The 16402-nt window shown below is 36.5% G+C and overlaps 1 protein-coding gene across 4 annotated transcripts in view; it reads right to left on the reverse strand.

Moving 5' to 3' along the window:
- AP3B1 (adaptor related protein complex 3 subunit beta 1) overlaps positions 1-16402 on the reverse strand; it is a 170089-nt gene that overhangs the window by 110573 nt on the left and 43114 nt on the right. For all 4 annotated transcript variants that reach the window (XR_005557848.1, XM_039352816.1, XM_039352815.1 and 1 more), the window contains exons 7-8: positions 13474-13656; positions 2250-2405 (exon numbers count right to left, since the gene is read on the reverse strand). Coding sequence is in view for 3 of the 4 variants with exons in the window: in XM_039352816.1 (XP_039208750.1) it covers positions 2250-2405; positions 13474-13656 (339 nt within the window). In the remaining variant the exon portion in view is untranslated. The remainder of the gene's footprint in view (positions 1-2249; positions 2406-13473; positions 13657-16402) is intronic.

The following is a 16402-nucleotide window of genomic DNA, read 5'->3' on the forward strand; positions in this document are numbered from 1 at the left end:
TGGTCTTCGCAAACATTGCACAACCACCCTCATGTTCACTGATCTCAGTGCCTGGCAACCTGTTTGCATTTACAACCGGTTGCCAAGTGCCCTATGAACATATGATCATCATTTGCAATTTGCTATACTGACTCCCCCAAAAGCCAATGGGGAAGCCAGCAGGAAAGAATTGCCTCTCGTCTCAGGAGTCTAGCTGAAAGAGCCGCCTCCCAAGGGAAGCTATAGGATTTCAGGTCCGTTTCTGCACCACACCAAAGAAGTTTCCTTCTGTGCATGGAGAGGAGCTTAATTACTTCAGTAAACAGCTCTTTAGCCAGAGGGAGATGAAATCCAAGCAGAGGGCAATCAGGCAGCATGGTAAGGTAAGGAGCATGGGGTGCCTCAGGTAGGTGGGTAAGTGCACAGGAGACCTGAAGTAGGCTGTGCAAAAGTGTCTTTCACTCAGTGGATGAAAATCCTGCTTGGATTTTGGAAAGAAAGATTTTCAGCTCCCAAACGGAGCTTCCCAGGATCTGAAACACCCAGTATCCCTGAAACACCCGATGTTCCTTACTTGGGACTCCATCCATTTAAGGATCCATCTAATCACTTAATAACAAGAACTGGGAGTGGCTGGATTGTGGTTGTTGAGTGAAGCAATCAAATGGGCAATCATATGATGTCTTGTTTAACAACCATTTCACTGAACAACCAAGATCCAATTGTGATCATACATTGAGGGCCACTGATACACAAATAAGATCTTTGAGATATTCTCTCTTTGGCTACTAGATATTGAAAGTTAAAATAAGAATTTTCATGTTCCAGTAAATAAATTAGCTGCCATTATATGGATGAGATAAATCCAAAGATTATGTGGTTTAAATATCTATAACATTTCCTTTCTAAAAGACTTTAAGCAATAAACTATTGTTTCACTCTAACAAAAATGTTTGTACAGCTGATGATGATGCAATATTGTATAGCTCCTAATATACTTGAAAGATGTCAATTCCTCAAAAGGAAGTATATGATGACCACTATTGCTGGACTAGATGGACATTCAATGCCAATCCAAGAAACATGAAAAGAAATGTACCACTTTTATCATTTAAAATAAAATCTCAATCCAAACAGATTTTGAAGAAAAAGCTCTTATTCAAGGAAACGTTACAGCAGACAGGGCATTTGTAGCATGTCTTGTTTCACAGTATTTCCACGAAAACACATCAAGACTGAGAATTTATAATAAAATATATTTATACCATGAATCTTTTTCATCTGCTTAGCTTGGTGTGTACCCTTTTGTTTGTCCACCACATGAAACATTTTCTATTCAGTGATGTATGTAAATTCACAAAATTATATGCAATACTCTTCTCACTAATTAGGCCCAATAATCATGATCCCATGATGGTTTTGCTTTAAAAACTTAGTAAAACAAAGAAGTAGAAAAACAGACGAATCCTAAAAAGAAGCCCATTTATAATAAAGAGACAGCTTCTCTAGTCAATGTCATAAATGGATTGATTTTAAATATCATAGGTTCACAACACTTTTCTATTCCCTTAGGGAGGTCTCAAAATTTAACAGCAATTCTAATTTGTTTAATTTGTAAATTTGTTTCAGCCTATCCTGAGAGGACTAATTAAAAGCCAAAATTATTATGGTCATGTACAATTCCGTATATGCTTAATACATCTTGCCCATTACTGACAACTAAAACAATCAACGGGTTTGCTTTAAGAAAATCCACAAAAAAAAAGAAGAAATCTTTCAATCATTTTTTTTCATCCTTAGGGCAAGTGCACAGAGGAGATTCTGAATTGGGATTTGTAAAAAACTAACATATTTTATAGATCCTTTTTACTGGTTGTTAAACCTGCATATCAGAGCTGTAGAAGTGAATTTCTATAATCCAAGTTCCTACAACAGCTCTCCCTGAGTTCTCCAAATGGTTCACAAAAAGCCAAAAAGCTGAACAGCCCAAAATAGAATGTGGCTTAGGAAGCATCATCTCAAAGAATCAGCTAGGCCCATATTTGCAGAGGAGTGTTTTTAGCTGATCTGCAGAAATTCCACCTCACTACAGAATGGCTTATCCTAGTCACTTACTCAGCAATAGGACATTGTTAGAAGTTCAAGAGAGCCACTGAGAAAAAAGTAAAGTGAAGACAACTTCTACCAACCCTGATACACGTGCTTAACTCTAAATCCAACCATTTGGCTAAATGAAAAAAAATATATTCTATGAATTAAAATAGCCATACAGCAGCATTCCGGCTTTGTAATAAAGGCTTTGTATTTCTTATCAGTAATCTGTGGTCTGGATCCATAGAATAGAACTTGTTCGCTTTTGAATCTTTATCCTGCTGCTCATCGGATTCATAGAAATTCTTTTCACTGTATTCTTCCAGAGCACCATCCTATAAAGGGAAATAACACTCATTATTTTACTTTTTATGTTTAAGCAACATCCAAATTAAAAATATGGTATACCTTCTAAATTTTCCAACACGGTGATTTCAAATCACAGTTTAAATATATCAAGGTATTTTTTTCTATTTAAAAGAAAAAGGATCAATTTGTTCATTGGATCTTTGACATTTAATTGGAAAAATATCTAATACTTGGTATATCTATAAATGCATATTATGTCCCCAAATCAAAGCACAGAATTCTAATTAGGAGATATAGCATGAAAATACCAATTAAATAATATAGTATACCAATTAAGAAATATAGTAAATATGAAGTTTTTATCACATACTATCTATGTCAATTTGTTCTTTTAAACATCATAATTAGAACATATTCCAAGATGAAAATTTCTTGAACACAACTTGTATTCCATAAGAAAAGAATTGTTCTCTGTTTATTTGTAGCTATATTGCATTACAAAAAATAAACTTACATATTTATCTACCAATCTGCAAGTAGGCTTGTGTATCCCAGTTAATTAAGTCTTTCATCATTTCCATTTGTAATCTGTGGTGATCACAACTATAAACAATTATTTCAGATGTGGACATATCATATTCTAATTTTCAATCCTTTCCTAATGATCATGATCATGAAATTTGCTTTATAGCTGCCACATGCTGAATCAATATCCTCACTGACCTATCTTGCATGATCCCAAGATCCTTTTTCTGATTAGTGGGTTATCAATCGGAAATCTCCTCAACTGCAATCAAACCTCTGAGGGACACTGAAGATGTTATGAATTAAGGCTGCTCATCTTGCTTTAGTTATTTTCACAATTTTTCATTTACTCATTTGAAGGAGAAGATCAGAAGATCTTAACAAATCTGTAAAGTTACAGCAGTTCCAAGTGGAATGTGTTCCACTTTGGGGTGAAACCAAATGAAATAAGAACACCTAGAGTATAACTCATGTAACTGAGGAAATATATATCAAACATTTCCTTGATCTAGACTAAGTCAATATAACCTGGAAGACTGTGAGGTTACTGTAACCAGAGGAAATATTAGGAGAGCTTATGGATGAGCTTTAAGAAAACATCACCTCTTATTTTTCTTTCCACAATAACCACCTCTTTCCATGAATCTTGGAAGTAGTTCTGCATGGTGATATGGTAGCTTATGAAAGTTACAAGCTATTTCAGAGAGCAGGATTTAGCCTCAAAACAGAGTAGGCAGTCTGTCTACAGCTTTAATTCCATTTCAACAAACAATCTTGTAAGTAATCTTTACAGTATATTTATTCTTGAACATTCAATAAAAGCTCTATCACACAAATTTACTTATATTAAACAATTTTCATTTTAGAGGACAAAAAGGCACCCATTTATTATTTTTAAGAATATTTCTATGCCATCAGAGATTCTAACATCAAAATAATATTCATTATCTTGTCACACTAAAAATTAAAGGACGTTTAACAAAATTAAGAAATACATTGGATTTTTTTTCCTTATTTGTTAGATTTCTTTAGCAGTTGAAGCAAAGTAATTCAAAATTATTAATATACAGGGAGATACACATTTAACTTGGGAAGGAAGATGAGGAAATCTGTTGAAAAGAAAGGTAAATTCAGGAAATAAATATGCAAATATGCATTTTAACATTCTTGAATGTATTAATCTGAAAGGTTTAATTTCCATTTTCCTGCATCAGCTTTTTTTATAAAATGTCATGCCCTATAAATATGCTGTTATTTTCTATAGTCAAGTACCCCCTTAACAAATCTTCTCATTAATATGTAAATTTAAAGTCAATCGGTCTTCTCCCTGACAGCACCATGAATTCCTAGTGCACTGTATAATCGATTTTGACTTGGCAACCACTATTTATCAAAGATGTCAGTTAGAAAAATTATGGAAAATGCAGTACAATTGATATGACTGCAATATACTTTGTCAACATTTAATTGTTCGTCAAATCATACATTTACATAGAAACAGACTAAATACTGATCTATAATGATGCAGATAAACTAAATTAAAAATCTGTTTTACTACATAAGAAGCTTGTTATATGCTTATTCAAAAAAGCACTAGAAGAAAAAATGGGGACCTGCTGATTGTTAGGTTTCAGAGATTTCCTTCTGCTATTTTAGCAACTAAATGAGAAATCTGCTTATTTATTTGATTTAGGCAGCAGTATCCACATACATAGATGGCTTCCTTTTCCCTTTCCCCAGTGCCATTCCAAAAAGCCTTAAAGACTTGGTTGGGACCCCTATCAGATATGTTTGTATGTATGTGTTGTTGGTCAGTCTTACCATATTGTTCTTTATTTTTCTTTATAATCCTATTTATCTCGTACTTTCTACAGGTTTGGTTTTATTGTGGGTCATCAAGAGTCAGTATAGAGTCAGGCAGTGAATTATTTGATTCCCTGCTGATTTTGTATGTTTGCTCACTGACAAAGAAATGATCAGTCTATAATTTTAATGGTAGGTTTATTTTAACAGTGGGAGACAAAATAACAACAAACAAATGCAGAAAAACGCATTTCAAGAAAGTTATAAATTGATTTGCATTTTAATGAGTGACATAAGCATTTGACCCCATCACAAAACATGATTTAGTCCTTGGTGGCAAAATCCTTGTTGGCAATCACAGAGGTCAGATGTTTCTTGTTGGGCACCAGGTTTGCGCACATCTCAGGATCCTCTCCAAGACATTAAGGTTTCAAGGCTGACATCTGGCAGCTCAAACCTTCACCTCCCTCCACAGATTTTCTATGGGATTAAGGTCTGGAGACTGGCTAAGCCACTCCAGGATCTTATAATAATAATAATAATAATAAAGTTGGAAGGGACCTTGGAGGTCATCTATTCCAACCCCCTCCTCAGGAAGGAAACCCTATACCATTTCAGACAAATGGCTGTCCAGTCTCTTTTAAAAAACTTCCAGTGTTGGAGCATTCACAGCTTCTGGAGGCAGATTGTTCCACTGATTAATTGTTCTAACTGTCAGAAAATTTCTCCTTAGTTCTAGGTTGCTTCTCTCTTTGGTTAGTTTCCATCCATTGCTTCTTGTCCTGCTTTCAGGTGCTTTGAAGAATAGCTTCACTCCCTCTTTTTTGTGGCAACCCCTGAGATATTGGAACACTGCTATCATGTCACCTCTCGTTCTTCTCTTCATTAAACTAGACATACCTAATTCCAGCAACCATTCTTTATATGTTTTAGCCTCGAGTCCCCCAATCTTCTTTGTTGCTCTTCTCTGTACTATTTCTAGAGTCTCAACATCTTTTTTACATTGTGGTGACCAAAACTGGATGCAGTATTCTATTCGTTGATGAAGATGTTGAAGAGCACTGGGCCCAGAACAGAGCCCTGGGGCACCACACTACACACTTCCCTCCATGTAGATGCAGTTCCATCGAGGATCACACGCTGAGTACGGCCAGTCAGCCACCTACGAATCCATCTGCTGGTGATGCTGTCTAACCCACATTTTTCTATCTTATCAAGGAGTAGGTTGTGGTCTACTTTATCAAATGCCTTACTGAAGTCCAAGTAAATTATATCCACAGCATTCCTCTGGTCCACTAATTTTGTCACCTGGTCAAAGAATGCAATAAGATTTGTCTGGCATGATCTGTTTTTGACAAACCCATGTTGGCTTTTCGTAATGACTTTGTTTGCCTCTAGGTGTTTGCTGATTCGTTGCTTGATTATCTTTTCCAAGATCTTCCCAGGTATTGAGGTCAGGATGATAGGTCTGTAGTTTCCTGGATCCATTTTTTTCTCCTTTTTTGAAGATGGGAACTACATCAGCTCTTTTCCAGTCCTCTGGTAGTTCCCCAGTGCTCCAGGATCTTTGAAAGATATAGTTCAGTGGTTCTGAGATCACATCTGCCAGTTCCTTCAGAACCTTGGGGTGTAGTTCATCTGGTCCTGGTGATTTGAACTCATCTAGGCTGGACAGGTGCTCACTTACCATTTTCTTGCCTATCTTAACTTGTGTTTCTAATCTGCTTTTTACAGTACTGTTTTTGATAGATTGGACTGTTTTTTTCCCTTTGTGTAAAGACTGATACAAAAAACGAATTGAGTAGTTCTACTTTCTCCCTGTTGCTTGTCACCTTCTTGCCACTTTCTCCCACTAATGGACCAATTATTTCCTTAACCTTTTGCTTGTTTTTTACATGTTGAAAGAAGCTTTTTTGTTATTTTTGACTTTTGTTGCAAGCCTTAGTTCATTTCCTCACTTCATCTTTGCTGGCTCGGGCTATTTGCTGATATTCTGCCTTAATAATGTGCCCTTCTTTCCACTTTTTATACTTGTCCTTTTTGTCTTTCAATTTATCAGAGAATTCTTTATGCAGCCATGCTGATTTCTTTTGAGAGCTGTTATATTTCTTCTTCGTTGGCATTGTGCTAGACTGGGCTTTTATAATCTCACTTTTCAAAATTTCCCAAACTTCTTGAGTTGTTTTCCCTTTGAGGATTCTCATCCATGGAATCCTTCCCAAGCTTAATGTGCTTCTTCTTGAGCCACTGCTTTGTTGGCTTGGCCATATGTTTTGGGTCATTGCCATTCTAGAATACCTATCCACGACCCATTTTCAATGCTCTGGCTGATGGAAGGAGGTTCTTACCCAAGATTTAATGGTACATGGCCCCATCCATCATTCCTTTGATGCAGTGAAGTTGTTCTGTTCCGTTAACAGAAAAACACCCCCAAAGCATAATGTTTCCACCTCCATGTTTGACAGTGGGGATGGGATCATAGACAGCACTCCTCTTCTTCCAAAAACAGTGAGTTGAGTTGATGCCAAAGAGCTCAATTTTGATCTCATCTGACCACAACACTTTCACCCAGTTCTCCTCTGAATCAGTCAGATGTTCATTGGCAAACTTCAGACAGGCCTGTACATGTGGTTTCTTGAGCAGAGGGACCTTGAAGGCGCTGCAGGATTTCAGTCTTCATAGTGTAGTGTGTTACCAATTGTTTTCTTGGTGACTATGGTCCCAGCTGCCTTGAGATCATTGACAAGATCCTCCCATGTAGTTCTGGGCTGATTCCTCACCATTCTCATAATCATTGAAACTCCACGAGGTGAGATCTTGCATGGAACCCCAAACCGAGGGAGACTGACAATTATTTTGTGTATCTTCCTTTTGTGAATAATTGCACCAACTGTTGTCACCTTCTCAACAATCTGCTTGGCAATAATCTTGTAGCCCATCCCAGCCTTGTGTAGTTCTACAATCATGTCCCTGACATCCTCAGACAGCTCTTTGGTCTTGGCCATGGTAGAGAGTTTGGAATCTGATTGATTGCTTCTGTGGACAGGACACTCCCTTTGCTCCTAATCTCAGCTTGTTACCTATATAAAAGACACCTGGGAGCCAGAAATCGTGCTGATTGATAGGGGATCAAATACTTATTTCACTCATTAAAATGCAAATCAATTTATAACTTTTTTGAAATGAGTTTTTCTGGATTTTTTTGTTGTTATTCTGTCTCTCACTATTAAAATAAACCTATCATTAAAATTATAAACTGATCATTTCTTTGTCAGTGGGCAAAACATACAAAATCAGCAGGGGATCAAATAATTTTTCCCTCACTGTATTTACAAGAATAGGAAATAATCATTTATTTATTAATGACTTTTTCTTGTCATTTTTTGACACAGTGTATCGTATTAGGTCTATACTATCTGGTCCCAATTAAGATAAACAATAGTTTAGCTAAAAGACTGCAAATTGAGTGATGCTCTGATAATACATCTATGAATGACCAGCTGCTGATATTTCATATTTAAAAACCTGAAATATCTTCCCATAAATGTGAAAGCAAAAATTCAAATGTACCTGTACCCATAAAAAATATAGAAATTAAAAATGTTTAATTTCCAATAGTCATTAAAATCTAATACTGGCTCATATTAACAGGATTAGAATTAGAAGAGAACTAGAAATTCTAATGCATGAAGACAAATATGAGAAACACTATTGAAATTACTAGGATGATCTAGATCAGGGGTGTTATGTCACAAGTTTTACATGTCTGATTTAGATGCACTAGAAAATTACAAATGTTTAAAAAGTTAGAAAATCTAAAAGAAAAGATTGCAACTGTGTATATAAAAAGCTGTATACCTGAGCAGAAATTCAGAAATTAGAACATGGAAATTTGAAAGTACCTGTGTATGAATAAAAGAAGAGAGAAAACAAAAGTGATACTATCACAGTTTTTAATAAACCATCTTGGCACGCAAAAGATATGAAGATTTTCTGTATCAGATGATCAGACTTTTAAAGAGGCCTGCAATAGAGTAATGGGAGATCTCTACTATCCTGACACCTATTGGGAATCTAACTCAGCCAAGAGCCAGAAGTCCAACAAATTCTTGTCCTCTCTTACTGATAACTTCATTTATCAGAAGATGGAAAAAAGATCAAGAAGAATAGCTTAAAAAACTGAAGGAGACTGGTACCTTGAGGAAAGTGATTGTGTTAACTTTGAATTTGTGATATACAAAGGAGGAAGAACTGAGAAAAATCAAATCTGGGTACTGGTCTGAAGCAATTAGAAAATGTGATTGTAATCCTTGACTAGAATTTAGAACAGAATGGAATGGAATGGAATGGAATGGAATAGAAGGAGTGGAATGGAATGGAATGGAATGGAATGGAATGGAATAGAATAGAATAGAATAGAATAGAATAGAATAGAATAGAATAGAATAGAATAGAATAGAATAGAATAGAATAGAAGCTGGAAGGGACCTTGAAGGTCTTCTAGTCCAGCCCCTTGCTCAAGCAGGAGAACCTATACCATCTCAGACAGGTCCAGTCTCCTCTTGAAAATCTCCAGTGATGGAACGCACACAATTTCTGGAGGCAAGGTGTTCCACTGGTTGATTGTCCTCACTGTCAGGAAGTTTCTCCTTAATTCCAGGTTGCTTCTCTCCTTGATCAGTTTCCAACTATTGTTTCTCGTCCTGCCCTCTGGTGCTCTGGTGAAAAACCTGACCCCCTCTGTCTTGTGGCAGCCCCTCAGATACTGGAACACTGTTATCATGTCTCCCCTATTTCTTCTTTTCTTTAGACTAGCCAAACCCAAGCCCCGTAGCCGTTCTTCATATGCTTTATCTCTAGGACTTTGATAATCTTAGTAGCTCTTCTCTGAATTTTTTCCAAACTCTCAACATCTTTTTTGTGATACTGCAAAATTGGCTGCAGTATTCCAGGTGTGGTCTTACTAGGATTTTATAAAGCGGTAATAATACTTCGCGTGATCTTGATTCTATGCCTCTATTTATACAACCCAAGATTGTATTAGCTTTTTTGGTTGCTGCTGCACACTGCTGGCTCATAGCCAAGTGATCATCCACTAGGACTCCAAGATCTCTCTGACAGTTACTGTTTTTAAGCCAGGTCTTAATCTGTATTTGTACCTTTGGTTTTTCCTGCCTAAATGTATAGCATTGCTTTTCTCCACATTGAAACTCATTTTGTTGGATAGGGACCATTGTTCAAGTTTGCCAAGATCTTTTTGCATCCCGAGTTTGTCTTCTGGGGTGGTGGGTACTCCTGTCAGTTTGGTGTCATCTGCAAATTTTATGATTTCCCCTTCAATTCCCTCATCTAAGTCATTTATGAACATTCTGAAGAGTACTGGGACTAAGATGGAACCTTGTGGTATCCCACTGCCTACTTCTCTCCATGTGGATGAGGTGCCATTAAGGACTACTCGTTGAATACGGTTTGTTAGCCAGCTACAGATCCATCTGGTGGTGATGTTGTCTATTTCACCTTTTCCTAGCTTACCAAGGAGTAGGTTGTGGTCTACCTTGTCAAATGCATGGGAAAAATCCATGGAGAATAACAAATATTATCTCCATCTACAAAAAGGAGAAGAAACTATAAATTTATCTGATTGACATTTATAATAGGCAAGGTCCTCAGATTATTAAACTGTATGCTTTAAACATTTGGATATATAGATGACAATAGGATTTGCATGGCTCAATGCAGATATACAGTTATTAGTTTGGTAGATCAGGAGAATGATTTAATTATATAGTACTGGATGTCAACAAAGTTTTAGACAAACTCTCTCATTATAATCTGCTTTATGAAAAGATATAAAAATATGGGGCAGGTAATATCATTGTGAAATAAACTCAGAACTAGCTGAATAACCACATCAAAGGGGGGTTGTTAATGGCTCCATTTCAATTTCCTAAATGGAAGTTTTAAGTGGAGTGCCAGAAAACTCTGTTCAGGGCCTTGTGCTGCTCAGCATTTTAATCAATGACTTGCATGAGTAAGTTGAGGGTCACTTATCAAGTCAGAATATGACACAAAGCTAGGAGGGGTGGCTAATAAGTTACAGCAGAGAGAGAAGAGTTTAAAAGCCAGAGACAGGCCCGAATAGTAATGAATAGGATGGAATTTTAATAGGGCGACATGTCAAGTTCTGCATCTGGATTAAAACTAAAAGGGAGAAGTATAGAATGGGTGTTAACCCAGCAAGAGTACATATAACAAAAAGAGTGGCCTTTGTCTTTGAAATGCAGATGGACTGCTGAATCTTGTTTTGATGGGTTGTTTATACACATGGCACAACATAGGAGAACAAACCCATCAGGACAAGATTCAGTAGCCCATCTGCATTTAAAAAACAAAGGCTACTCTTTTGAAGATAGCGAAGTCCACATTTTGGACAGAGAGGACCACTGGTTTGAAAGAGTGGTCAAAGAGGCCATCTATGTCAAAATTGAACAGCCCTCTCTCAACAGAGGGGGAAGGGATACAACATCATCTATCTCCAGTCTATAACCCAGTCCTTTCAGCAGTTCCAAGAAGGCTCCTATTTGCACCAGTCAGGTGACCCTGACAAAACAGATAAACCTCCAAGGAGCCTCAATGACCCTCTAAAAGAATGCAAATACCCAGATGTCTGCAAGGAATATAAATCCTTCCATTCTCCACCATCCAGTCAGAGCTGAAGAAGCTACTTGGATAAGAAGCTAAATGTCTTCAAAGAAAAACAAAAAAAGTCCAGTTGGCACTTGAAAAAGCACCTTTGGGACAACCATGACCTGGATGACTGAGAATCTCCACAGACATTTAGCTGTGTGAATTCAAATGGCAGGCACACTTTATCCTTGGAATGTTTATCTCAACCCTGGGATAATTACTAAAGAAGAAATTAATGTTTGTATTTACATTCATTGGGAAGGAAAGGATTACAAGAGAATAAGCAGACACGCAATGGAGAATACAGAAAGGAATGTGTTAGAGCCAATTGTTTACCTATGTTCTATCCCAGCCTATTGCCGTCCTTGTTAAAGGCACAAGGACCAAACCCCTGTTGATACAATAGGCTGGAGACTTTAAAACAAAACAATCCCTTTTAATATGGGTGAAAAACCTGTCAAATAGTCCAAAACACAAACAGCAAAACTCAAGTCCAAAGCTGAGTAAACAGAAGAGTAGTCACAAGCAAGACAAACAGACCAGGATTCCAAGAAGCATTTTGCAAACGGTTGCCTTCAGCAACCAGCACCGCCCACACCTCCTCTTTTTATACAGCAGTCCCAAGGCGTTGCCTCTCATTGCCTTCTCCTTTTACTCTGGAGTTGCCGTATTGACTGCTGCTGATTTACTCTCGCTAATTGACGACGTGTGCGAGCATCAATTAGCAAGTCTATCAGGTGTGAGTCCTCCGAGTCTGGCTCATTCTCCTCACACAGCTGAGCTTCATCAGGAACACGACTGGAGGGCCCAGGCTCTGCATCAAACCGTGAGTCCTGTAATTCATCAGAGCCTCTCTCTGCCCCTGATGGCCCTTCAAATGCCTCCTCCACCTCCTCCTCAGATTCCTCAGACTCAGCTGTTGAGAGCACAGGCTGGCACGGAATCACAACAACCTACAGTACTTAAGAGGCACAAGACTTTATTGTGAAACTGATTAGGTCTTATCAATTTCAGTCAGCCAAGTGTTCTAATTAAGTAATTAAGGTCACAGAGCTGAAAACCTTTACAGATACAGTGCATTGGGGAGAAAAGCACTTCCCAAAGAGAATGCTTGTTTAGGGTCTTGTGGGAGGGAAGAAATGGATCAGGTACAGGACATAAATACTGACTGTAATGGCAAACATGACTAAGAGAGAGCCACTGAGAAGATTGTAGACATTGATCTCTGAGAAAGTGTATACACGGGCATTGATTGTAAGATTACTTTTTCATCATAGTTGTAAATGAAAGCTATCACTGCCTGAGGCTAAATAAGGACTACTAGTAGATGCAATTATTGCTGCCCAAAGGGGGCATACCAGTTACTGAAAGCAAAAATTCACATACTATTGCTATACAGAAATATTTAGCTTTGAAAGTGCAAACAGTACTTCCACTGGGACCACAAGCAAGCCAATATGCAATAAAGGGTCTATGACAATTCACCAAGGTCAACTCGCCGCAGCCAATTCGCCACAAGACAAAAGTTACACTAATATTATAGAAGTGTTAGAATAGAATCATTAAAGAAAGGGTGCAAAAGAAGGGACAGAATGAAATGTGAATGACAAAAATTAAAATATGTTTTTATTTATTTTAAATAATTAAATAGGATTGTTAAATTGTCTGCAGTGAGTTGTCCCGTGGTGAGTTGTCCCATGGTGAGCTGGCCATGGTGAGTTGACTGCGGTGAGTTGTCCGTGGCACCTTAGCTGCAGCAAGCTGGCTGTGGCAAGTTGTCCCATTCCCTGCAGGCAAAGGATGCAACATGTTTGCAGAGACTCTGAGTGTTCTTTTATCACTATTTTATAGAAAGTGTTGAATACATACACACTGTGTGTGTGTGTGTGTGTGTATGTGTGTGTGTAGTATATGTGTGTATATATCTATACACACACACATATACACACACTCTGTATGTGTGTGTATATATACACATTACTACTTCGATATAAATTATTAGTGCCCAGAACTGAAAATATATTTGAAATCCTGCTTTTAACAACACAGAGCTATTCAAGAAAGTTTTTAATGACTTACCTCTTTGCAAGGGCTCACAAACTGTGTTCGTGCATACCGAGTCAGCATGTGAATAATAACAACCTGTCCCCATTCTTCTACGTCAATTAGTAGATTACAGAGCTTTCGGTAGTTCTTGTGAATCAGATCTATTCTGTCAGGACATACTTCTTCAAATGCCATCACAACACTCCCTGCCACAAGCTAGAGAAAAATAATTTAAACACATAAAGGGTCAGTAATTTTGACTAAGAACCTTATTCTAAATTTAAACATGACAGGCTCTAAGGGATAAGTGAATTATCAAGAAGCAGGAGAGAAAATGATACTGAAGAGGTTAGACTAGCTCTCAGCTCACATGTAATTGCAGAATTACATTTTGTACCTTTGGTATTACCCATGTCTTAAAAATCGGATTTTTTTTCCAGAAAGTGCAGCAAAACCAGAGGCTTTGGAAACTGTCAAGAGCAAAAAGGTGTTAAAGCTAGATTCTTCATCTCTATACAGATTACAATAGAGAGTAATATAGGGGGAGGGTTGGACTAGAAGACCTCCAAGGTCCCTTCCAACATCATCATCATTTTATTACATGATTCCACCATTTATCAGTTTCTACAGTTCTTCCAAATAACTGTTGGCATGTAGAAGTCTGCCTTAATTTTTGCTAGCTTTCAAATTCAAATAACAGTATATGTAAAAAAGCCTGCCAAAATTTTGAGACACAAATCGTAACTTTTTTAAAAACTGCTTTTTATTACTATAGTTACTTATAACTTCAAGTATCTTATCTGCTAAAGCTTTTGTTTTTCAATGAAAAGAGTTGCTAACATTACAAAACTCTCAAACTTGACCAGTAGAGATTTATCAAATCTAAATTATAGCAAGTCAACCTAATACCTTTTTTTTTAATAAGGTGACCCATTTAATTGGCATACCTACTTCATTCAGTGAAGTTTCTGATGATATTTTAGTAGGGAAGATGACAAAAAGTGAGGTACATTATGTCACCTTTAGATGGCTAGAGAACTGATTAAACAATTGTATGAAATGTTAATGGTTCTATGCTAAGATGAAAGAAAGTTTCAAATGGTGGATCACAGGATTCTATTCTAGAGCTGTCTAATATAGTCAAAACTGATTTGGAAGAGAGGTCAGGAAAATAACCATCACATTTGCACTCTGCATAAAGATGAGGGAATAGTAAACACTTAAAGGGCATATCAATCAATCAAGAGGACTTTGACAGTCTAAAAAAATGGGCAGAAATTAGCAAAATAAAATTTTGAAAAGAAAAATGTGAAATATTTCTTTAGGAAAGGAAAAATTAAAGGCATAAGTAAAAGGTGAAGGTTGGAGCAACCATACACATTAGTCACCAGAATGAAAACTTCTTTATTTCAGTCAATAATCAACATAAAATAATAGCAAAATAAAAATACTAGATCAGTCACTAAAACAAAATCCCCTACTATGCTAAGATGCAAGTATTTGTTTCAGTGTTAGATCCTTTCACATCCAACTTAGAAACAAGACTAATTCCTTTCTTATAAGCTAGCTTTACTACTAGGGTAGTACTGAAAAAGCCCCTTTTCCCTGGCCAGCTCAGAAGCAAACAGAAGTCACAGCAGGGGAATCAAAGTTGCTGTTTCCTTCTCAGTCTAGCTTGCACCTATGTGATTTTTTTTACCTATACAGTAGTTTATCAGGACAATCAATTAATGTAAAGCTGAGCCTAGAGAGCACCTCCCCAAATAATTTGCAGCATACCACTTTGTGCTATGTAAACCACTCATTTTTCTTTTCTTTTTTCTTTCTTTTCTTTTTTGCTGTACTAATTATTTGCAAGGAACCTTTCAATGTTCCACAATATTTAAAATTCAAAAACAGTTGCAAATACCATGTCCTGCCTCTATTAACTGTTAGTTAGAATATAACATAATGACTTGTCACTGTGCATTACCTATTATCTTTTCCTTAACTGCTGTAATTGAATTTTGTTTTGTTTCAAACAACATGTTATGCAAAATAGATAACCTGACAAGGCTTCTATATGAAACAACTGATATATATGCAGTTAAGCATGCATGTGAAGGTTTCTAGCTGCAAATTAATGTCACATTGTAGCAGAGAACTAGGAATCCGCATTTCAACCTCTAAAATTTCCCCAATGATTTAAAATAAGCAATTAAATAGAAATACAATTTACTGAAATGGTACTTTCAGAAAAAATATTAAATACAATGATATTCATGTTACAGGTTTTCCCTATTTTTCATTGACATCAGCTTTATTAATATGCACCTATTACTACAACTGAAAGAAAACAGCTCAGAATATAGTTCTGCTATTATGCTAAACAAGTTCCAAATCCTGTGGGGATTGTATAAATTACCAATAACTGTAAACGTGACGTTGCATTTATTGTCTTCAGTCTTGCTCTATACTGGAACCTGCTAGTCCCAGCATGTATAGAACTCATTCCATAAAAAACAGAATTGATTATTTGTAAAGAACTAAAGAAAATGCAGTATACTTACATTTATTTTCTATCACATCATTTGTAAAGGGGAGATTTCATTTTTAAAAAATTATTCTACCTTTTTTGTTTCTTTCCCAAATGTTCTTAATATTTCTTATCTTGACTGGCTTTATCAGTAATGCTACTATTAGGATTAGTACCAGATATAGAGATAAATTAAACATTTTACATAAAATAACAAATCTTAAATACAAAGGATTACATTCTTCCATTTGCTTTCACACACGGTATCAAAAATAATCAATACTTTTTAAATCTTATTCCTTATAAGTGACACTTCTTATTTCTTTGTTGAAAATACGAATTCTATAAAATTGTTCAGGAAATTGATAAGATGTTTACTGTATTAAATATAAACTTTTAAATTCATAATTAATATACAAAGTATAGTATTTTCAAGGAAACTATTAA

The sequence above is a fragment of the Crotalus tigris genome, unplaced genomic scaffold (genome assembly GCF_016545835.1).
Source record: "Crotalus tigris isolate CLP2741 ecotype Arizona unplaced genomic scaffold, ASM1654583v1 scf7180000018484.1034840, whole genome shotgun sequence".
Taxonomy (NCBI): Eukaryota; Metazoa; Chordata; class Lepidosauria; order Squamata; family Viperidae; genus Crotalus; species Crotalus tigris.